This window comes from Mus caroli, chromosome 11 (assembly GCF_900094665.2).
Source record: "Mus caroli chromosome 11, CAROLI_EIJ_v1.1, whole genome shotgun sequence".
NCBI lineage: Eukaryota > Metazoa > Chordata > Mammalia > Rodentia > Muridae > Mus > Mus caroli.
In genome coordinates this window covers 114,001,061-114,024,187 of record NC_034580.1, presented here as the reverse complement: position 1 = coordinate 114,024,187, position 23,127 = coordinate 114,001,061, and the positions used below count along the sequence as shown (strand labels likewise).

The following is a 23,127-nucleotide window of genomic DNA, read 5'->3' as shown; positions in this document are numbered from 1 at the left end:
TTTAATGTGTTGGAATTGGCCTTAATTTCATGTGTTGGAATGGCCCAGTATCACAGTGTTATAGAACAGCAGTAAGGCGGCCCCGGGGCAGATTCAGATGCCAGACTGAGAGTCCAGCCTCCAGGTCAGTGAGATGAAATACACCTCTCTACTTTTTAAGAATTAAGAATGTTACTGTTACTATGTGTATACATGCGGGGGATGGGGGGAGGTGTGTGTGGCTTATGTGTCACAGCAAGTGTGCTCAGCAGACAGCCTTGTGGAGTTGCTTCTATCGTTATGTGAGTCAAGGGCTCAAACTCAGGGGGTCGGGCTTGTGAGGCAGGTGTTTTTACCTGCTGAGACATTTTACTGGCCCAAACCTCTGTTCTTTATAATTTAGCCAACCTGTGGTATTCCGTTATAGTAGCAAAAAACAGTAAGAACTCGGAAGGGGGGGCACGCACAGGGGAGTCCCCAGTCAAAGTGCTCAGCATGCTCAGAATCTTCTGATTGGTTTAGAGAAGCAAGCACGTATGAAAAACCACACCAATTCCACGAGAGGGATATGAGCTCCTAAAACAGTTTAACCCTCCAGAGGAGGGAGAGTCCATTTCCTTTAAGGAAGTGGCTGGGGTAGGTCAACCACATCATGTTCTGAGAGTGGACAGCCCCGCCTCAGGGGATGTGGGCAACGCAGCCTGGACTCTGGGTTGTTTTAAAACAAAGAAATTGGACATTGGAAAGGAGGAAGAGTGGATCTAGGAAGAACTAGGAGAGGAAGTAGGCAGAGAATATGATCAAAATACATTGCATGGAATTTAAAAATGAATAAAATATTAAGTATAAAGTACTATATAAATGGTCCAATCCGGAAGAATAGAAGGTTTTGAGAAAATAGATGTAAGCCGGGCAGTAAAGCACACATCTTTAATCCCAGCACTCGGGAGGCAGAGGCAGGCGGATTTCTGAGTTCAAGGCCAGCCTGGTCTACAGAGTGAGTTCCAGGACAGCCAGGGCTGTACAGAGAAACCCTGTCTCAAAAAAACAAAAAAGAAAAGAAAAAGAGAGAGAGAGAGAGAGAGAGAGAGAGAGAGAGAGAGAGAGAGAGTAGATGAAAGCCCCATGGAATAGTCGTTCGAGGGTAAAATTCTGTGGAGGGCCCTGTTCTGAGAGGGTGAGTGCCTTCTGCTGTCTGCAGGCTCAGAGCCCAGACTTTCCTGTTTCTGAACAGTGAACAGCACCCATCACCTGCCGCGCTACCTAAGTAGCCAGGAGAATGTTCTAGAAGTTCCAGGTACCTTGAGGACACTCCGGAAGTTCTGTGGCAGTTGGAGCCTCTGGAGGAACAGAAGCCATTTCCTTTGGTCGCTGGGAAAGGGCTCACCCACGCTTGACAGAAGCACACACTGGTCTGGTGAGCCGCTGTGAAGCAGCTTAGGGAATTGGGGAAGAGCTGAGGGGCGTTAGCACACAGGGTAGGAGCCCAGGTCCTGGCCGGCAACAGACTCACGACTTGCCACACACTGTCCCTGATCTATGCTCAGAGCTGGCCAGGAGTTCAGGCCAGCAAGCTGGCTGCCATGGCCTCACCCCTTCCTTGTTGGGACTTCCAGGTACCCTCCCTGTAGCTACCCTTGAGCCAGCCAGCCCCAAGCCTGACAGTCTGAGGGGCTGGTGGGCCTGAGAAGCACTCCTGGGACAGTTTTATAAACCGCCTGAACCCCAGGAAATAGTGCCTTGGTTAACCAGAGGGTTCAACCTCTGCAGTACCACAGACTTTGCAAGCCTTGGAGGAGGGCCCCCTTAAACACTCACATTCCAGTGTCTACATGTAGTAATGACATGGTACTGGGAGGGGTTAGCTCAGCAGTAGCACCCATGAGCCACGTGTGCTCCACAGACATCGCTACATGGCTCCTCCCGTGTGATGGAGGTGCCGCTGTAGCTCCCCTAGTCCAGATCAGACAGGTTTGGCTCAGGGACCACTCTCAGTTTCTCTCTCTCCCCCCTCTGTCCCTCCTACTTCCTCCCTGTTTCACTTTCTATACCTATCTTACAACCTACCACAGAGAAACCCTAAGCTCTAGGAAAGCCCTGGGTCCCTGAACACCACACAGCGCCTTCCCGGGACTGAGCTGAGCCCCTGTTCTGGTGTGGGATGGCGCTTTGAGGACCCGGGTGTAGTAGCATCACAAAATCTTTGAGCCTTAGCTTTGGCCAAGCCAAAGGTTAGGATCTGAGTGCTTCCGCGATGTGGCCTACAAAAGCTGACATTGGCAATAGCCAATTCTGGAACAGGCTGAAACCCACCCACAGGGCTGAGGAGCTGAATAGCCCAGGTTGTATGTGTGCAGATGCCAGAGGTTGGTCGATCTCAGGAATCCTCCCTTGGTTTCTTCTCAGCTGCTCCCCTCCCCTCCCCCTCCCCCTCCCCTTTTCATGCCTCACCCCCACACTGATACAGCCATTTTCTCTTCTCTTTTCCCTGTGTCCACCTATCTTCTTTCCCAGCTTACTTACTTTTATGGTCATAACAACCCAGGGGTACCCTGTTTACCTGATAACCCTGCACCAGGGCAGGAAAAGGCCCTTGTCACCAGCCCAACCACAGATAAAGACAGAAAGGCCCGTGAGCCCCTTTCACCAGTGTGGTTTGGACGGAGGGTCTGTGTGGTTCCAAAGGCCCAGAAGCCAGCTGGAATCTGCTTGTTCGTTCCACAGAGGACGGTGGTGTAAGGAAAGGTGACAAGCATGCCGGACCCCAGAATTGATTATCTGGAGACAGTGTCTTCTGTCCTCCTCAAGTTCAAGGCAGACAAGTGGGGCAAACTGATTGGAGCAGAGGAGAACATGGCCCTGCTCACCGAATTCTTCGACAAAATAGATAACCCCGTCCTGGTGCTGACACTCAATGCTGCTGGTATGATCATTCCTTGCCTGGGCTTCCCAGAGTCCCTCAAGTCCAAAGGAGTTTACTTCATCAAGATGAAGCCGGAGAACATCACCAAGGACAACTACAAGACCCGTCTCATCTACGGGGACATCAGCCCCACCCCCGTGGACCAGTTGATTGCAGTAGTGGAGGAGGTGTGTGTGCCTGGGATGGGAGGGTGGGGCCAGGTGGGAGTGGGGTGGGAGCTGGAACAGCAAAGCTTGGGAAGGACTCTGAAGAGCCCAAGACCTTGCTGTTCCAATGGAATGCATCTCCCAGTGGCTCACCTAAGAGCTGGTTGGAAATACAGACAGACCCACTCCAGGTGATGTGGCAGGAGTCCAACAGGCTGGCCCTCTTCCCTACATTAAAGTTGCCCTCTCTTTTCTGCCATCTTCTGTCACTCCAGGTGTGGGCCATCTGAGAACCATTGGGTGATTCCCCTGGCTCTGGGTCTTTGAGCTAGGAAGGGTCTTTTCCATTCCTCTGTATTTGCCGTTATTATATTCATACTCACATTTGGCAGTGCAGTGGGGTGAGGATAGCCTCTAGTGGGCCACACTAACAGCCTAGGTTACATATCCTCCCAGTCACCGTACAACAGGACCCGGGACTCTGCCTGTGCTTGTTCAAAGAGGAATGTGAAGGCAGGAGGTCACTCCGCAGGGCCTGCAAGCCAAGACTGGGAAGCCTGGCGGACCACAGCCAAATCAGCAGTATCTCTAGTGCCAGGTGCTCTTGAAGCTGGAAGCCCAAGGCCCAGGGATCAGCTGGCCCTCTCCTGTTACCCCTCTGTCCTGGGCTTAGATGGCCACCTTTCCCAGTTCCCCTACCAGATAGATTTTTGTGTCCTGATCTCTTCATATGAGGCCCCAAGTCCTACTGGTTAGGGCTCAGCTGCTGTCCTAACTTACCTCATTGCCTCTTCAAAGGCCGTATTAGCCCAAGGAGAGATGGCTCAGAGGATACAGGGCTTGCTGCACAAACAGAAGAGCTTGGGTTCCCAGCTCCAACACCACATTAAAAGCTACGTGTGGCCATGGCATCTTGTAATGACAGCCCTTGGGGACAGAGACGGAAGAGCCCATTAACGTGCTGGCCGTCTAGTCCAGTTGGTAAATGTTCCAGGTCCAATGAGAGACCTTGCTCCAAAACATAAAGTGGAAGACACACTGACCTCTATGCCTGTTCATGTATGTATGTCACACACACACTTATACATGCATACATACACACACTCACACACACATACATACACATTCTCACACATACACACACTCATATATACACACACACATATATATACAGACACACACATACATTCATACATATACACTCACACATACATACATACATACACTCACACACACATACAAACACATACACACTCACAATACACACACTCACACATACATGCATACATACACACTCACACATACATACACACACTCATACAGACATACATACATACACACACATACACACACATTCACACATACACATACGCACATACATACATGCATACACACATACATACACACACCAACACACATATATACACATACACATACATAAATACACAAACACACTCACTTACACACACATACATACATACACACACTCACACATACATACATATACACACTCACATATACACACATACACACACTTACACATATACACACACACATATGCAACGCACACACACTCACACATACATACATACACACATGCATACACACATACATACACACACTTACACACATATATACACACATACATAAATATGCACACACACATACATACATACACACACTCACATATACATACATATACACACTCACACATATACACACACACATATATGCACACATGCACTCACACATACATACATACATACACACATACATACACACACTTACACAATACATAAATACATACACACTCACACATACATACACACACTCATACAGACATACATACATACACACACATACACACACATTCACACATACACACATACATACATACATACACACATGCATACACACATACATACACATACCAACACACATATATACACATACATAAATACGCAAACACACTCACTTACACACACATACATACATACATACACACACTCACACATACATACATATACACACTCACATATACACACATACACACACTTACACATATACACACACACATATGCACGCACACACACTCACACATACATACACACACATGCATACACACATACATACACACACTTACACACATATATACACACATACATAAATATGCACACACACATACATACATACACACACTCACATACATACATATACACACTCACACATGCATACATATACACACTCACACACACATATATGCACACACTCACACACATACACACATGCATGCATACATATATACACTCACACATATATACACATATATACACACACTCACATACATACATACACACACATACACACACTCACACATAAAAACACATACTCACACACATACATATACACACATACATACATAATGCACACTCTCACACATACACACACATACATACATACACATACATGCATGCATACATACACACATACATACATATATACACACACTCACACATATATACACACTCACACACATACATACATATACATACATGCATGCATACATACACACATACATATATACACACATATATATAGACACACTAACACACATACATACATACACACTCACACATACATACATACACTCATACATACACACACACTCACACATATACACACACTCACACACATACACACATACATGCATGCATATATACACACATACATACATATATACACACACTCACACATATATACAGACACACTCACATAATACACATACATACATATACATACATTCACACATACATACACATACATACATGCATACATACACATACTCTTATATTTTTGGTTGTGAGCCTAGCCTTTAACGGCTGAGCCATCTCTCCAGCCCACACATACTCACACATACATACATACACACACTCACATATACATACATACACACATACGTTCATACACACACACATACACACTCACATACATACATACATACACACACATACATACATAGATACATATACACACACATAAATATACACACTCACACTCATACACTTATATACACACACTCACATACACATACATACATACACACGCATATACACACATTCACACATATATACACATACATATATACACACACATACATACACACATACACACATCTCCACATGCGGTCACATATTAAGGCACAGGTGGTAGAACTGTGTGTATGGACATAGAGACATAACCCAGCCTACCTTAGCCTTAAACTTCCTGCAAGGAGTGTGGCTCTTGTGCTACGGTTGTGAGGCGTGGGGAGCTGATGGCAGCCGGCTGTCATGGCTCCAGGAACTCCAGCTGCCTCATCTCCAGAAAAGAGGTTTCACTTTCTCATGGTTAAGAGCACAGAGGTCTTCCAAGTCCCCTAGCGTGACCCAGCTCCTCAGAACTGCAGAGCCCAGCATTGTGACTGCCCTGTCTCCTTTCAGGTCCTCTACTCGCTGCTAAACCAGAGTGAGAACATGGATGGCTGGCCCCGGGTGGTGTCAGAAGACATTGTGAAGCAGGTCCACAGGCTGAAGAACGAGATGTTTGTGATGGGAGGCAAGATCAAGGGGAAAACCCTGCTGCCTATCCCCGAGCACCTGGGCAGCCTGGACGGCACGCTGGACTCCATGGAGAGGTGGGTGGCAGCTGGGAGGGGCGTGGAATGCAGACTGACTATGACCGACAGTCACGAGCCGCTCAAGTGTAGGCTAGCACGGCGGCAAAATCTGCCATGGAGGGCGCAACACAGGAGTGGATCCTGGGAATGCAACCACTCAGCAGTATCTACATCAGGGGTTGGGGGGACCCACCTGTATCTCCCTCTCCATTTACACGCATGTGTAATCACGCACGGCTCAGACAGTAATCCCATGCACTGACTCTGAGATGCCTCACCGAGGGGCACGTGGCAGGGATGCTTGACAGGAAGGTACAAGTCAAATAGAGAGGGCTGAGGTGTCCGGAGCCACAGGAACCTGGGGCTCCCCGGCATCTAAAGCACCCTGGTATGTGAAACTCTAGAACTTACCTGGGTGAACTTGTCCACACAATGCCTACTGGATGACACCTCAGTCTCATTCTGACTGGTCCTCCAGGGACTGGCCATGAAGCCCCCAACATTGCCCTGTGGTGTGTGGGGCGTGGTGGTGGTGACAGTGGTGGTGATGATGGTGGTGGTGGTGACAGTGGTGGTGGCGGCAGCAGTGGCTGTGGTGGTTTCAGGATTTTGTTACTTGTAGGCTGCTGGTGGGAGGCAGCGGGTAGGTGGATTCCCTCTCATTAGCAAGGGAATCCGTGTGTGTGTGTGTGTGTGTGTGTGTGTGTGTGTGTGTGCACGCGCGCATGTGTGCGTGACCACAAGAGCATCATCCTGACCTTGCCCTCCACAGGATCCCCTCCTCCATGGACAACTCGCTCCTGCACTCCATCGAGACCATCATCATCGACTGGTCCCATCAAATCCGGGACGTGCTGAGCAAGGACTCAGCTCAGGCCCTGCTGGATGGCCTGCACCCCCTGCCCCGGGTGGAATTTGAGTTCTGGGACGCCCGGCTCATGAACCTGCAGTGCATCCACGAGCAGGTAGGGCCTTACTCCACCCAGCAGCCGAGTCCTCGCTGGCCCACTGAGACACCAGTCAGCCCAGTGTTGCCCTCCCAGGGACCCCAAGATACATTACTGGTACCTTCCTCGGCCCTGGCAGCCCCCCGGCCGGGCTCCCTCGCCTGAGGGTTGGACTTGAGGGTTCTGGTTCTTTGGCCCTCAGCTAAACAGGCCCAAGGTGAACAAGATAGTTGAGATCCTGGAAAAAGCCAAAAGCTGTTACTGGCCAGCCCTACAAAACGTCTACATGAACGTCACCCAAGGTGAGCCAGATACCGCAATCCACAAAGCCATTGGACGCTCAAGGAATGATTGTGTGGACTGTCTGTCACTAACCCCAGGGAGTTATGTCACCCAATGAGCAGTTCCTCAGCTCACTCCTGGGATGACTCTGAAACCCCTACGGCTCCCCCATTTCTCAGTGACTCCCCCTTCAAGACCATCCCTTGTCCCTTTATGCCAGGGCTGAAGGAAGCAAACGACATCGTCTTATACCTGAAGCCCCTGCGCATCCTGTTGGAGGAGATGGAGCAGGCAGACTTCACCACGGTGTGTTGATAAGGGAAAGCCAACTGGGTGGGTGTGGGAGGCAGGCACAAGGCACTGTAGAGTCCTTGGATTTCTGCCCAGCACAGATCCCTGCCCCCCACACCCTTGAGAATCCTCTTCTGAAGGCCCAGGGCTAGCTGTGGGAAGAGGCAGTTGGGGACACAGTGACTGCAGCAATCTGGGCTGTCTCTCCCAGCTCCCCAGCTTCATCGTCAAGGTGCTGAGCACCATCTGCTTCATCTGGGCCACCTCTGAGCACTACAACACACCCTCCAGGGTCATCGTCATCCTCCGGGAGTTCTGCAACCAGATCATCGAGATGGTGACCCATAACCCCAGCCTGCTCTTCTTCCCACCCCCACGCGCCACTCCCCTTAGGTCTGGGCATTCTCAGGCCTCAACCCGGAGCCAAGCCTGGGGTGGGCTCACAAATATTTTTTCCCCAGGGTGCCTTGCTAGCTAGTACCCCATCAGGAGCAAGGAGGAAAGGAAGGGGAGGAGGACGGTTGCCCTGGGAACCCCCCCGTACCCCAGCACTCAGCCAGATACTGTCAGGGGCTAAAGACATGGCTTAGCGGTTAAGAGCACTGACTGCTCTTCCAGAGGTCCTGAGTTCAAATCCCAGCAACCACATGTTGGCTCACAACCTTCTGCAATGGGATCTGGTGCCCTTTTCTGGCCTGCAGACAAACATGCAGGCTAGATGCTGTATATATATATATATATATATATATATATATATATATACATATATATATATATACACATGATATATACATGTATATATATATACATGATATATATATATACATATATATATATCAGGGTTAGGGTTAGGTATACAGCATCTATCTATATATATATAAATATATATATTTATAAATATATAATATATAAATTTATATTTATTATACATATATACATATATATACATACATATATATATAATCTTTTAAAAAATTATGGTCAGGGCAGTCGCCAGCACAAACAGAAGGACCTTAAGCCAGGCCTCCAAAGCATATTAAAATCCTGCTTGTAGGGGCTGGGGAGATGGCTCAGTGGTTAAGAGCACTGACAGCTCTTCCAGAGGTCCTGAGTTCAAATCCCAGCAACCACATGGTGGCTCACAACCATCCATAATGAGATCTGACACCCTCTTCTGGTGTGTCTGAAAACAGCTACAGTGTACTTACATATAATAAATAAATCTTTAAAAAAAAATCCTGCTTGTAGCCTATCCATAGGAGCAAGAAAACACCACATGTCTCCCATGTCTGATGATCCCTAGTCTGCTGTAGCCTGAACAGGAGAGGAGTCCTGGGAGGACTGGCCCTCTTCCAGGACTCGCTGTGTCCAGATCACTCCGGGAGGGATGGCTGCCAGATGCCGCTGTCAGGGACGTCTTAGGTTGCCCGTCTTTCCCTCTGTGTAGACTAGAACCTACCTGAGCCCGGACGAGGTGCTGAAGGGCCTGCAGGGGGAGATCGAGGAGGTCCTGGGCAACATCTCCCTGTCGGTGGGCGTCCTCAAGGGGCTCTTCCAGGCCTACGACTTCTGCTGTGCCAACATGAAGCTTTTCTTTAAGGTACCTGTGGGCTCGTGGAGCCTGGGCCTCTCAGCAACCGTGGCCGCCTCTGGCCACTCACCCTCCTCTTTTCCTCTCCCTTCTAAAAGGACAGGCCGCCCGTGCCGTGGGAATTCCCTTCATCCCTCGCCTTCTCCCGCATGAATTCCTTCTTCCACCGTGTGCAGACCATTGAGGTAAAACTTGAATCCCACTCCTTCTCGCCTCCAAGTCCCTCAGAAGAGGCCCCCAGGGCTGGGCTCAGTGGTACTGTCACATCACTGGGAGGGAAAAAACAAAATCCACAGTCGTCTCCTAGTTACAAAAATCTAAGTGAATGGTAAACTCTGTCGTTGAGGTTACCCTCTGTGTCTAAGCCTGGCAGCTGCTGCTCCTTCCGCTCTAGTGTTGTCACCAGACAATACAGTGACCATTGTCAGCAAGCTAGTATCCAAAGGCAGCGTTTATGCACAAATCAGTGCGAAGGAAAACTTTGGATCTCTCTATGAGCATTGTGTGTGTGAGTGTTGTGTGTGTGTGTGCGTGTTGTATGTGTGATTGTGTGTCATGTGTGTGTGTGTTGGATGTGTGAGCATCGTGTGTGACACATGTCAAGTGAAAGTCCAAGAAAGCATCAAGATGGTTTCCCTGTGGAGGAATGGGGGAGGGCTCCAGCTGAGTAAGACAAGGAGCCCTCAGTGTAATTTTCATATGTTTGTGGTGAACACACGTGTGTGAGTAGGCGCATGCACTCCTATGCCGGGGTACAGACCAGAAGAAGATGGTGTCCTGCTCTACCATGTTCTGCCTTATCCACTTGAGGCAGGGTCTCTCCCAACTGGGAGGAAGGTTGGCAGCCAGCAAGCCCCGGCCAGCCTCCATCTCCTCCCTCACAGTGCTGGGGTTCTGAGCGTGTGATGTATTTTATATGTATGACCGTCTTTGCCTGCATGTATGTGTATGCACCATGTACACCAGGTGCCCACAGAGCCAGAGGACATCAGACTCCCCTGGGACTGGCGTTAATGATGGCTCCACGCTGCTATCTCTGTGGGTGCTGGGAACCAAATCCAGGTCCTTCGTAAAGAGCAGCAAGCATTCCTGACCCCTGAGTTATCTCTCGAGCGCCGTCACACACACATGCACGGATTGGTATGTAGGTGCTGGGGGTTGGACCTCAAGTCCCGACGTCTGCGAGGCAAGCACATCCACCGGCCGAGCCCTCTCCTCACCCCACCTTACCTTGCTTTTGTGCTTAGAATTTTTTGCACGAGGTGACAACTGGTTTTTAACCTCACGGGTGAAGCCTTCAGTGCATTAAAAGGAGAAGGACAAGTGGGGCTGTGGCTCACTGGGTAGGGTGCTTGCCTCTCCAGCACCTCCAGCAACATTGAATAGAGGGGGGCACCTGTAACCCCAGCATGTGGGAAGCAGAGGGAGGGGGACAAGGAGTTCCAGATGAACTCATCTATCGACATACAGTGGTCAACATGAGGAACATCAGCTATGTAGTGAGTTTGAGGCCAGTTTGAGCCGAGACCCTGGCTCAAGATGATGACGAGGTGAAGGAAGAGGGTGAAGTACAGACGTGGTGATGCCCGCTGTCCTCAGGGCTGGGGACCCTGTTGCGGAAACAAGAATATCTCGCACACCAGTATCAGTTGAGTGGATGGAGTCAAGACTGTGACCTTGAAGTGTTTACCTCCAGGGAAGGAGTTTCCGTGGACTGAAAGCTGGGGAAAGCCAGGCAGTGGGGTTCCTCATGGAAGTTCCCCGACGTGGGGTGCCAGCATCCACCATGGAACCAGATTCTCTCAGTGTGGACTGCTTTCCAGGGGACAGAGAACCTGGGGCTCAGCCAGAGCATGAGAGACCCTGGTACCACTCTAGCCCCTTCCAGACCTGAGGAGGTGGAGGTCAGAGCATCTAGAGGGCCTCTTTGACCAGTATGGGGCCTGAACCAGATGTCAGGCTTCATTCCCTCTGTCTCCCCCTCCATCCCCCCCCCCCGGCCTCCCTCTGCCCTCCACCCTACAGTGCAGAGGTGATTCCTGAAGGAGTTGCCCTTCCCCCACCCCCCAATCCTTTTGCTCCTTGTTCTAAAAATGGCTGTGAAGCACACGGGCACTGAAGAATGCACCCAACACATGTCCCTTGCATGCCTCCTGTGCACTCCATGGTGGCATCCTCGAGGACTCTCCTTGATGATTTATAAGGTCCCCGGACCCTTGACGTCATCCCTGCAGACGAATGGGCTGAGCTGGTGATTCTTGCCCCTTCCTGTCCCGTGCTAGGACCTTTACAAGACGGCCATCGAGTTTCTGAAGCTGGAGAAGATCGAGCTGGGGGGTGTGCGGGGCAACATCCTGGGGAACCTGGTGACCCAGATCTACGACGAGGTCTTCGAACTGGTCAAGGTCTTTGCTGAGTGCAAATATGACCCTCTGGACCCTGGAGACTCTGTAAGTCTGGGCAGGGAGTGGGGTGATGGTGGGCGGGGTGAGCGGCAGGTAGTCCCCGGGGAGTTAAGAACTTTAATAGGTTGTCACTGAACGTGTAGAGGCTCCAGGCCCTGTGCCGATGCATGCACAGGATCTGGGGTCAGGGGTGGGGAGGTGGCAATGTTGGGGATCCCAACCCTAGGTCCACAACCCACCACTGAGCTGTGCAGCTGGCCCCATCGACACTTGGCTTAGCGCCGAGGCCTCCCAGCCTGGTGACGGTTTACTACAGCTGCCTGCTCCGCCTCCTCTCCTGTCAGAGTTTTGATGATGATTACAATGACTTTGAGACTAAGATCCAAGACCTGGACAGGAGGCTGGCCACCATCTTCTGCCAAGCCTTTGACGACTGCAACTGCATCGAGTCTTCCGCAAAGGTAGGCGAACAACGTCGCCCATCACTGCAGGGCCAGCGAGCCCGTCTGTCAGCTCCCTGACTGTCCATATATCAGTTAGTAGGGAACACCCCCCCCAGTGAAGGCGGTCTGGCGGGGGGGCCTGGGCACCCCAGGGCAATGGACACCTTTCCATTGTCAGAGCTGGGTTTCCTGACCTCTGCTGGAGACTCTTGGCACCTGAGCACCAAGATCTCTCTCCAGCAGAGCTGGGTGCAACCTCTGTTCCTGTCTGTGTGAATGTAGAGGCATTGGGAGCCCTTGGGATGCAGCTGCAGGGATGGGTGACATTTGGGATTGCTTAGCTTGGGACCTGAGGTGAAGTCGTGGTATATGCAAATCATATGCAAATTAATGCCATGTCTCCACCCTCCAAGTTTATTGAGTGACACTTGCTGAAGCAGGAAGGGAGCTTCGTCTGCTGTTGCAGTGCAAGGGGAGACACTCTGCTATCTCCCCCACTGCCGTGGGTTCCACTGCCGAGTCAGCCCAAGCAAGTGGGAGCCACTGTCGGGGGAACAGGTGTAGCCGGGGCCTAGGTATGACTAAGTACGGCACCGGTCTCTGGAAGGGTCAGGATGGAACACCCAGGGGCGAGCCTTGCTAACTCCTCAGGTGTTTCTACCTACAACATCCCCTCACACACACCCGGGCAGGGAGTTAGTTCAGGGTCAAGTTGATAACCAAAGTTAGTGGCTACATACACCTCAGGGAAAACAGACTCAGAAAAACGCAGAAGGATCTGGTCCGCCACTGATCAAGGCGTGAAGAAACACCACACGCACCCTCAGTCTCTCAGGCCCCAAACAGGATCACACTGGAGGGAGCTGAGCCCCCCACCCTCGTGAGGAGGGCCCATGTGTCTTGGGCTCTTTTTCTGTGAGAGGCAGATGGGCCATTGAGGGGTGGAGCCTTATCATCCCGGAATGATAGCCTTGGCCTATCCCAGGACTGCTCCCTCACGAGACTCACTTCCTTTCTCAGTCACTTTCCAAATTCTCACTTTACAATAATCCTTCCTACTTTACAAAAATGTAGGGCAGGGAGACCCCTGGGAATCCCCTCCAGCCATCCCTGTGTGACAAGTGAGGCTATCCTGACGTGCTAGGTCTCCCTGTCAGCAGCACGTCATCACACAGGACCTGAAAGGTTTTGAAGCATTGTTCATGTGACCACCCACTTGCAGAAGATAAAAGTTAGTTTCCGCCGGGCAGTGGTGGCACACGCCTTTAATCCCGGCACTTGGGAGGCAGAGGCAGGCAGATCTCTGAGTTCGAGGCCAGCCTGGTCTACAGAGTGAGTTCCAGGACAGCCAGGGCTACACAGAGAAACCCTGTCTCGAAAAACAACAAAACAAAACAAAAAGTTAGTTTCCTTCCCTAAAAAAAAAAAAAAAAAAAAAAGGCTCATGTCTCTTCAGTCCTGAAGTTTGAAGTTTGGCCCTGCTCATTTTGTCAAATCACCCCCACCTTGTGGCCAATGCCAGGGACAGGACTGGAAGCAGCAGGGACTGGCGATAGCACACCTCCCCCCATGTCTCTGCAGCTCCTGTACATGTGCGGGGGCCTCCTGGAACGACCCCTAATCCTTGTCGAGGTGGTACCCAGGTACTCGGTCATGCTGGAGATGTTCAATACGGAGCTTGACAATGCCAAACTCATGTACGATGCCCAGATGGCGGCCTCTGAAGATGGCCAGATACCGCCCATCCACAAAAACATGTCCCCCGTGTCTGGGCAGCTCAAGTGGAGCCTGGAGCTGCAGGAGAGGCTTGAGGTGTCCATGAAGCACCTGAAACACATCGAGCACCCGTGAGTGCCAGGCCAGGCTGGGAAGAGCCCCCCAGACAGCCCAGGCAGCCTTGGAGCTGGGAGGGAGCTGGCCCGGCTTGTGTCTTCCATCTTCTAGCCTCATAAAAATAATCCAAGTCCATCTGGTTGGGAGCAAAGAGGCTACCCACCACGCTTGCTAGAGTGAAGGAGTCACTAGACACGCATTTGGCAGGATGTCCGAGGCACGCTGTGGAGGAGGGGGGAGGACACTGCAGCAAATTCAGCAAACTCAGGGATGCTGTGGGCGTGCCCAGACGGGGGCTATTGCTGGGGAAGCGGGCATCCTGTGGGACCAAGGGATCACGCTGACTTTACAAAAGTCTAGTCGTCCCAAAGTTGGAAAGGCAGCTGTGAATTCCAAACAGACCTATGGTTAGTTGGGATTACTGCAATGTGTCCTCCTAGGGTCTTTCCTTCAGCTCACGGGGCCGTACTGGCAGGCTAAGAACTCAGATACCACAGTTTCACACGTGGCCCACATCTGATAGTGTACTCACTCTGTCATCCTGGAAGGTAGCTGAGAGCCTGCTTCAGCACCCTGAGGTCTGGCAGCAGCCGATGGGAGCATTAAACAGACCTAGAAGGTAATGTCAGCGTGAAGCCTGGCACGCCATTGCTCTGCCCCACCTCTGTTCCAGGGTCATGTCCAGCATGGAGGCCAAGCTTATCTATGACAAGTACGACGAGATGATGGGGTTGCTGCAAAGCTGCCGGATGAAGAAATACCAGCAGTGGGTGGAGGGTGTGGACCAGGACTGCCACTTCAACCTGGGGCAGCCACTCATCCAGCGTGACCCGTTCACCAGCCTCATCCAAGTCAACTTCAGCAAGGCGGTGTGTCCCCGTCAGGGTGTGGTGGGGGTGGACTGAGAGGGAGGGGAAAGCCCCGGCTCACCGTGCTGACTCCACCACCAAAAGTGTGCGTTTTCGGAGGTTGCTCTGTGTACGCATGTGTGTGCATGTGCATGCATGTGCTTGAGTGTGCATGTGCACAGGTGTTTGTGTGTACATGTGTGTATATGCACACACGTTTGTGAGTGTGCTTGAGTATGTGTGTGTGCATGTGTATGCGCACGTGTGTCTACGTGTGTCTACCTGTGTGTGCACATGTGTGTTACAGGCACCTACAAGTTTGTTGACTATTTTTAAGTGGTTAAGGTATAGGTGAAACGGTAGCATGCTTGAAACATCTTCAAGGCTGGAGTCTAGCTCAACAGTAGAGTCCTTGTCAGCAACACAAGAGGCCCTTTGGTCCATGATCCCGACCAGGGGGAGGGGCTTTAAGACAGTCTTTATTTTGATAGATTTGATCTGACCAAATCCAGGACCTTACACATGCCAGGCACATGCGCTACCACCAAGCTACACACCCAGACCTTTTACTTTATTGTGAGACACAGAGTCTGGCTCACCCCTGCCTCGGATGGATCTCCGAGCAGCTGGGGTTGCAGGCTTCTGCTGTCTTTTTGGAGCTCTGTCTGCATTTCCCATGATCCCAAACAAAAGCATAAATTTGCAGATTAAAGTCTCTGCATGAGCCAGAGAGACGGGCCAGGTAGCCAGGGTGGAACATTCCAGGGCTAAACCCAGCCGGTTCCGATGTGCATGTAAGATGGACACCAAGTGGGTGCCCTGTCTTCCATGACCCTATCCAGTCCAGACATGTGACGCCAGGAAGGCAGGGAGGGGACTGCAGGACGGTTTGTTAAAACCTTTCCTTTTCTCAAAATCCACTCCTCCCTTCAGAACATACAGGCTGGCCATTGCTATGCGTGTGTGTGCTTGTCACACACTGCTGAGGTCAGTCCAGGCTCCGTCCTACCCTCCTGGAGCTTCCCTGATAAGGAGGTGGGGTCAGGTGGGATACAGAGACAATAACCAGCTGGTAAGGTAAAAAGGTGATGCCAGGTGCCCCTGGCAAAGGAATGAGGAGGGGAGATGACAAGGGAGTCACCACAGGGCTGGGGGAACAGGGCAGGTGGAATTTTCAGACCTGGGCCAAGCCTTGCAGGAAGGCACCAAAGTCTTGATGAGAATAGCTTTGGGGACAGCACTGTTGGCTGCCTCGTCAATCCCCTGGGTCAGACATAGTGTGAGGGAAGAGAGAAAGAAGAAGAAGAGAGGGAAAGCACCTGAGGAAACAGCCCAAGGGTCCAGGGCGGGGGGCAGGGGGGGTGGAGATAAGAAACAGATGACATCACCGGCCCACGATGATGACGATGGCAAGCTCTCCCTGGCTCGGATCCATCTCATAGGGTGAAGAAGCCACCCAGAGCCCACCAGCAAGCACCGCGTCCCACCCACCCACCCACCTTGAATTTCTTTGACAGCGAGAAGCCAGGGGCAGCGGGGACCCACGGTTGAGGCCACCTTCTGATGGGCTCCCCGCTCTTCCTTTAGCTAGTGGCAGTCCTGAGAGAAGTGAAATATTTGAACTTCCAGCAGCAGAAAGAGATTCCAGAGAGCGCGGAGAAGCTCTTCTCCGAGAACGAAACCTTCCGGAAGTTTGTGGGCAACCTGGAGCTCATTGTCGGCTGGTACAATGAGGTGAGCGGGTGCAGTCGAAGGCAGGGACAATGTGCTGCGTACTCAAATGTGCCTCAAGCTGCTCCCGAGTGTCAGAGGCTGCGAGATGGTGATGGCCCAAAGCGCCGCCACTGGAGGCACCATCTTGGTTGGGCTCTGGCTAATACTCCATGAGCTTTGGGGTAGTATTGGCGTCACCCCCACATCGCTTCCATTACTTTGTGAAATCCGGGGAGGCGCACCTTCTGGAACCCAGATGGGAATGGCAAGTCGGCCAGCTGGTGCGGAGGGAGCTGTGTGCGGGGCTGGAGAGAGACCACCACCTTCAGCTGTTGGCTCAAGAATCCCTTGACTCTCTGGCCCCTCAGACCTGGAGGCCTGACACAGCTGCCACATACTGAGAAGAGTCCCAGGCACTAATTAGCCTCAAGGACATTCTGCCCTGCAGCAGAAATGGCCTCTAAGTCAACAGTAGGCATGGGGTACCTCTGGCTGCTCCTGTGCCTGCTCCACTCTCAGGTTCAACCTGCAGACAGGCAAAGGCAGTATTAGAGTTTGGCTGTTAGATGGTATGGCACCATCAGGAGGGGGGGCCACTGAAGGGAGTTAGAACCCTGGTGACACAGAAGACAATACCGGGCCCCACCTCCTCCCCTTTTGGTCCTCTGATCACCACGAGGTGACCTCTGCCTCACATTCCTACCCAAATGATGTCTGCCTTACCACAGGCCCCAAAACACTTACACCCGCCTCAAAATGAAACTTGGGAAGCTGTGAGCTAAAGCTCTCAAGTTGGTTTTTATCTGGTATCTTATGTGTCTGAAACAAGCAATCCCAAGTACCAGGGTCCCCCAGACATAGACAGTGGGCCAGGTCAGGCGCTGACAGGCTCACCCCCGCAGCTGCCCACCATGACCTAGCGCCACACTCCAAGCATCCCAGGACACCACAGACCCGATGCCTTCCAGTTCTCGAGGTCAGAAGGGCGTAACCTGTTCTCTGCAGAGGTGGAGGTGCTGGCTGGGGTACGGGGACGCTGTGGGGTAGGAACTGCTTACTGGACCTCTCCAACTTCTGAAGGCCACTGATATCCTCAGCGAACGGCTCAGATGTCGTCAGGGTCCTCCGGGGAAGTGGGGTCAGGGAGAGACGGTGGCCTACGTGGACACTAATGACAAGGAATTGGCCTGTACAGTTATGGAGAATGGAAGGCCCACAGTGCACCTACCTCGGAGCTGATGACCCAGGAAGGGACCGTGCTGTAATTTAGATGGTCCAGACCCTGAGAACCCGGGGGATCCAACAGTGTAAATACAAATCCAATGCCGGGAGAGGGGAGCAGATGCCCCAGGCAGTGAGCCAGGGAAAGGGGGCAAATTCCTCCCATTTCAACTTCCATTCCACTGATGAGGCCCACCCACACTGGAAGGGCCCCACCGGGTCCACCTGATTCTCCCCCTTGTTAAGTCCTGCCAGAGACAGCACCAAGTAGCAAAAATGAGAAAAGTGGCGAGCGGAACGAGCTGCCCCTGCAGTAGCTCCTCTGCAGCAGGAGGTCCAGGTGTGAGCCACCACACATGGGTGCTGGGAACTGAACTCGGGACCTTCCAGAAGAGGGATGTATGCTCTTAACCACTGAGCCACCTCTGCAGCACCAGGAATGCAACTCCCAGATAAACAGTATTGACCACAGCTGGGGTAGTAGTGTCTGTAAATGGGTCCTCAACGCTGTTAAATTCTAAGCAGTTAGCCGGGTGTGGTGGCGCACGCCTTTAATCCCAGCACTCGGGAGGCGGAGGCAGGCGAATTTCTGAGTTCAAGGCCAGCCTGGTCTACAAAGTGAGTTCCAGGACAGCCAGTGCTATACAGAGAAACCCTGTCTCGAAAAACCAAAAAAAAAAAAAAAAAAAAAAAAAAAAAAAAAAAAAAAAAAAAAAAATTCTAAGCAGTTAAAAAAAAAAATCAAGATTTGGGACCCAAACCGTTAACTCCACGCCATTTCTCCTGCAGATAAAGACTACGGTGAAGGATGTGGAGTTCCCGCTGATCAAGTCAGAACTGGAAGCCATTGATGTGAAGCTGCTGAGCGCGGAGACCACATTGTTCTGGAATGGCGAAAGTACCTAGGCCTCCTTTGTTTTGAGGGTCTGACCTAGGCAGCACCTGCCCTCTGGTGGGGTAGCTAGGTTTGCCTTCAGGCTCCAGAGAGTTGTGTGAACTGCTGTCATCCAACTTCTTACCCATGTCACTCACAGACCTGGGCAAGGATACCCCAGGGGTCTGGCCATTTCCTGACAGGGCCCCCGGAGACCCGGCCTTCCTTGTGTCTAGCACTTGCACACAGCCAGTCAGTAGAGAAGACATATGGTCTCTGCTGCTCAAAACAAGATAGATGCTGGGGGCGGGGGGATAACAGGAAATGGCGGGTCTCCTTCCCCCCTCCATCCCACCTGCAAACAAGGCAACTTCTGTCACCCTGTGTGCACTTCTACTTTCTTCCCCCTAAGACCTTTGCCGTGACTTTAGCCACCCTTCCAGCATGCGGGTCCCCCAACTTTCCCTGCAGAAAGAGGTTCCATTCTCTTCCCTCACCCTCCTTCACAGGGCACAGCTCTTTCCCAGTGAAGCCCTGGCAGCATTGTGCCAGGTGCCCCGCTGCTGCATCCTCCTCCTCCTCCTCCTCATTCATTCATTCATTCATTCATTCATAGTTGGGAGGGGGCTTAATCTCAGGAGCCCGAGGTGAGGCAGGATCCACACCCTGAGCAGCCAAGGAGACCTCCCACCACCATAGTGGCCGATTGTGGATGAGTACCACCACTTCTCTGCTCCAAGTGGTAGACCGAGCAGACCCCTTTGCAGGAGCACTGGGACCCTTGGGTCAGATTGCTTACCTTTGCATCCCAGATGTGATGCAGTACATCCAGGAGATGCGGGAGATGCTGCACAACCTGCAGAACCGGATCCAGAAAGCCAAGCAAAACGTAGAAGGGATCACCCAGGCCATGCAGGTGAGAGGGCTGCCAGGGGCAAGGGGGGCCGGGGGGCCATGGTGCCGGGGGCCGTGCAGAGGCCTCCAGCGGGGGCTCCTGTGTGATGGGTGGCCAGAGAACCCCTCCACTCAATGCTCTGTGTGACGTCAGTGTGCTCCCAGAGCAGAAAGAGCCTTGTCACTCGGTAGAACCCACTCCACTCCAGCCTGTTGCAGTCAGCAGACTGCACGGGCCCTGGCTGTGCCGGGCTTGATGTTAGGAATAAGTTGGGGCAAGAGATGGGCAGAGCAAAGCTGATGAGAGAAGAGTCAGCCTTTGGAGGGTAAAAGACCTCAAGTTTCCAGAAAGCCAAGGGACATTTCTCTAGCCTCCATCCTGGGTCTCAGTAGCCTTAATTTATAAAATACTTGTGACTGACTCTGTGTTCAAAAGGAAGTTGTATGTGTGTGCGCGCACACGTGTGTGTGTGGGGGGGGGGGTGCGTGCGAGTGTTTATCTCTGTGTGCATGCACATCTGGAGAACAGAGGTTAATAACAGGTGTGTTCCTCAGTAGCATTCCATCTTATCTTTTTGAGACAGGGTCTCCTGAACCTGACTCTCACCAGAGAGACTTGACTAGACTGACTGAGTACAGCGGTTCCTACCTCCAGCCCCTGGCTCCCCATTGGGCTTAGAGACAGACACCAGAGCACCCAGCTTTTATGTGGGTGCTGGGGTATGGGTTGAGGACCTCATGTTTACAAACCAAACAGCATCTTATCCTTCCCAGACTAGAAAGCATTTTTTAAAAAAAAATATCTTCCATCCTGGTCTACAGAGTAAGTTCCAGGACAACCAGGGCTACACAGAGAAACCCTGTCTCAGAAAACAAACAAACAAAAAACTTTCCTCCCATAAACTCTCAGTTATATAACTTTATTATATGCTTAAAGCAATCATGCAGATGGACATGTGTGGTGGGGGAAGGTGGCTATGAGCTACTGCATTAACCCTGCAGTGCTCAGGAAGCTGAAGTAGGGGACCCCAGGTTGAGACTTATGTGGGGGGTGCACCGGAAGGCCCTGCCTCAAAGCAAACAGAGACAATGAGAACAAACTAACTGGGAGGCTGCAAAGATGGCTCCTCAGAGAAGAGCAAGCACTACCCCTGTAGGGACCTGGGTTTTGTCCCCAGCACACACCCTGGGTGGCTCCCAGCTGCCTCTAATTCCAGTCCCAGCCAGAGTCCAACAACACTCTCTTCTGTTCTGTGGGCACTTTGTACGTGTGGTACACACACAGACAAGCTGGCATGCACACATCGCCTATACATAAAAAAAGAAAATTTAAAAACACGAGAGGGAGAGCAAAGCCACTGCTTGCCGCTGTCTTGTGTTTTGAATTCAGTTTTCCCTTGACTGGCACACTCACGCCCCCAATAGCTCCCCTCAGGGAGCTCTGCGCAGGTGCTCACAGATCCCAGGGTACCCAGGGAGAGCCTGGCGAGACACAGGGAGGCTCACGCCCAAGAGAGCACGGCGGAGGGGCCAGACTGAGTGTGCCATCCCTGAAAGGGCCATGGTCTCCCTCCAGGAGTGGTCAGCCAACCCCCTGTTTGAAAGGAAGGACAACAAGAAGGAGGCCCTGTTGGACCTGGACGGCAGGGTGGCCAACCTGAACAAGCGATACGCTGCGGTCAAGGAAGCTGGTGTGAGAATCCAAGCCATGGTTGTGGTAAGGAGACCCCCCCCCCGGGGGTCTTTTGGAAGCTACTTGCTTTTTATAGAGGGGAAGAGAAAAGAGGAGTAGCCAAGCATTTTATTAAGATGACCAATCAGAAGTGTTCTGATGACCACAGAGTCTGTTAGATTTCATCTAAGACAGCCTGACCCACGAGCAGCTTCCAAGCCCGATTCCTCTTGTTACACACCTGTGCTCTATCTAAAGGTGGCCAGAGCACCACCAACACCTGCCTTAAAGTCCGTATGTGCCGTTGGCATCTCACCCTAAGCCAACAGGGACAGGCTGCTGCAAGCTTACACGTATCCTTCACGGGTTCCCCTCCCGTGAGTGTGGACACGGACATGTGAGACCTGAGGAGCCCTCACATGTATGCATGTGGCATATCACAGCCAGCATATGTCTGTCTGTGTGCAGAGGGATATGAACCTGCTTAACTGTATAGAAAGTGGGTGTCTTTGATAGAAGTTAGCAGAGGGAGCAAAGCTGGGGGGGGGGGCCAGAGCCAAGGAGAGCAGCCTCACTTGTTCTGGCCTTAGTGAGACCAGGCTGCCTGGGTAGCCAGCTTCAGTAAGACAGGGTTGTCAGAGTACCTGGCTTTGTCAACATGTCCATCCACTGCTGTGACAGCCACTTGAACCATTTCTTTCTGCCCCACACTAAAGTTACCTGGGATTCTGACTTCTGTCTCCTTTGCCTGAGTCACATTCATCTTCATCTTCACCTATAGCACTCAGTGTCTTACAGAGTCATCCATTTGTCCTTCTCCCAACCTTTACATATGTCTCCATCTATCCATCCATCCATCCTTCCCTTCATCTACCTCCTTATTCATCCCTGACATCCACTCAATGTATTCATCAACCCACCCTTTCATTGTCCATCTACCCATCCACCCACCCATCCACCCACTCATGCACCCACCAATCCACCCACCCAAAAACCTACCCACCCATCCATCCAACCATCCATCCAACCATCCATCCATCCACCCATCTATCCACCTACCCATCTACCCACCCACCCATCCATCCAACCATCCATCCAACCATCCATCCATCCACCCATCTATCCACCCATCCATCCACCATCCACCCACCCATCCATCCACCCACCCATCTATCCATCCACCTATCTATCCACCTACCCATCTACCCACCCACCCATCCATCCACCCACCCATCTATCCCCCTACCCATCTACCCACCCACCCATCCATCCACCCACCCATCTATCCCCCTACCCATCTACCCACACACTCATTCATCCATCCACCCATCTATCCACCTACCCATCTACCCACCCACCCATCCATCCACCCATCTATCCCCCTACCCATCTACCCACACACTCATTCAT

The 23,127-nt window shown here is 51.7% G+C and overlaps 1 protein-coding gene across 2 annotated transcripts in view; it reads left to right on the top strand.

Annotated features, from left to right (window-relative positions):
• Positions 1 to 1,314: 1,314 nt before the first annotated feature.
• The window catches only part of Dnah17 (dynein axonemal heavy chain 17), a 111,581-nt gene continuing 89,768 nt past the window's right edge, over positions 1,315 to 23,127 (top strand). The window contains exons 1-17 of one of the 2 annotated variants that reach the window (XM_021175676.2): positions 1,315 to 1,396; positions 2,704 to 3,069; positions 6,528 to 6,721; positions 7,476 to 7,668; positions 7,853 to 7,952; positions 8,153 to 8,238; positions 8,435 to 8,560; positions 9,671 to 9,823; positions 9,913 to 9,999; positions 12,097 to 12,264; positions 12,564 to 12,680; positions 14,244 to 14,509; positions 15,169 to 15,364; positions 16,931 to 17,077; positions 19,067 to 19,175; positions 19,964 to 20,067; positions 21,622 to 21,762. In XM_021175676.2, the coding sequence (XP_021031335.1) occupies positions 2,734 to 3,069; positions 6,528 to 6,721; positions 7,476 to 7,668; positions 7,853 to 7,952; positions 8,153 to 8,238; positions 8,435 to 8,560; positions 9,671 to 9,823; positions 9,913 to 9,999; positions 12,097 to 12,264; positions 12,564 to 12,680; positions 14,244 to 14,509; positions 15,169 to 15,364; positions 16,931 to 17,077; positions 19,067 to 19,175; positions 19,964 to 20,067; positions 21,622 to 21,762 (2,523 nt within the window). In that variant the 5' untranslated portion in view covers positions 1,315 to 1,396; positions 2,704 to 2,733. The remainder of the gene's footprint in view (positions 1,397 to 2,703; positions 3,070 to 6,527; positions 6,722 to 7,475; positions 7,669 to 7,852; positions 7,953 to 8,152; positions 8,239 to 8,434; positions 8,561 to 9,670; positions 9,824 to 9,912; positions 10,000 to 12,096; positions 12,265 to 12,563; positions 12,681 to 14,243; positions 14,510 to 15,168; positions 15,365 to 16,930; positions 17,078 to 19,066; positions 19,176 to 19,963; positions 20,068 to 21,621; positions 21,763 to 23,127) is intronic. The other variant, XM_021175677.2, reaches the window with a different exon arrangement.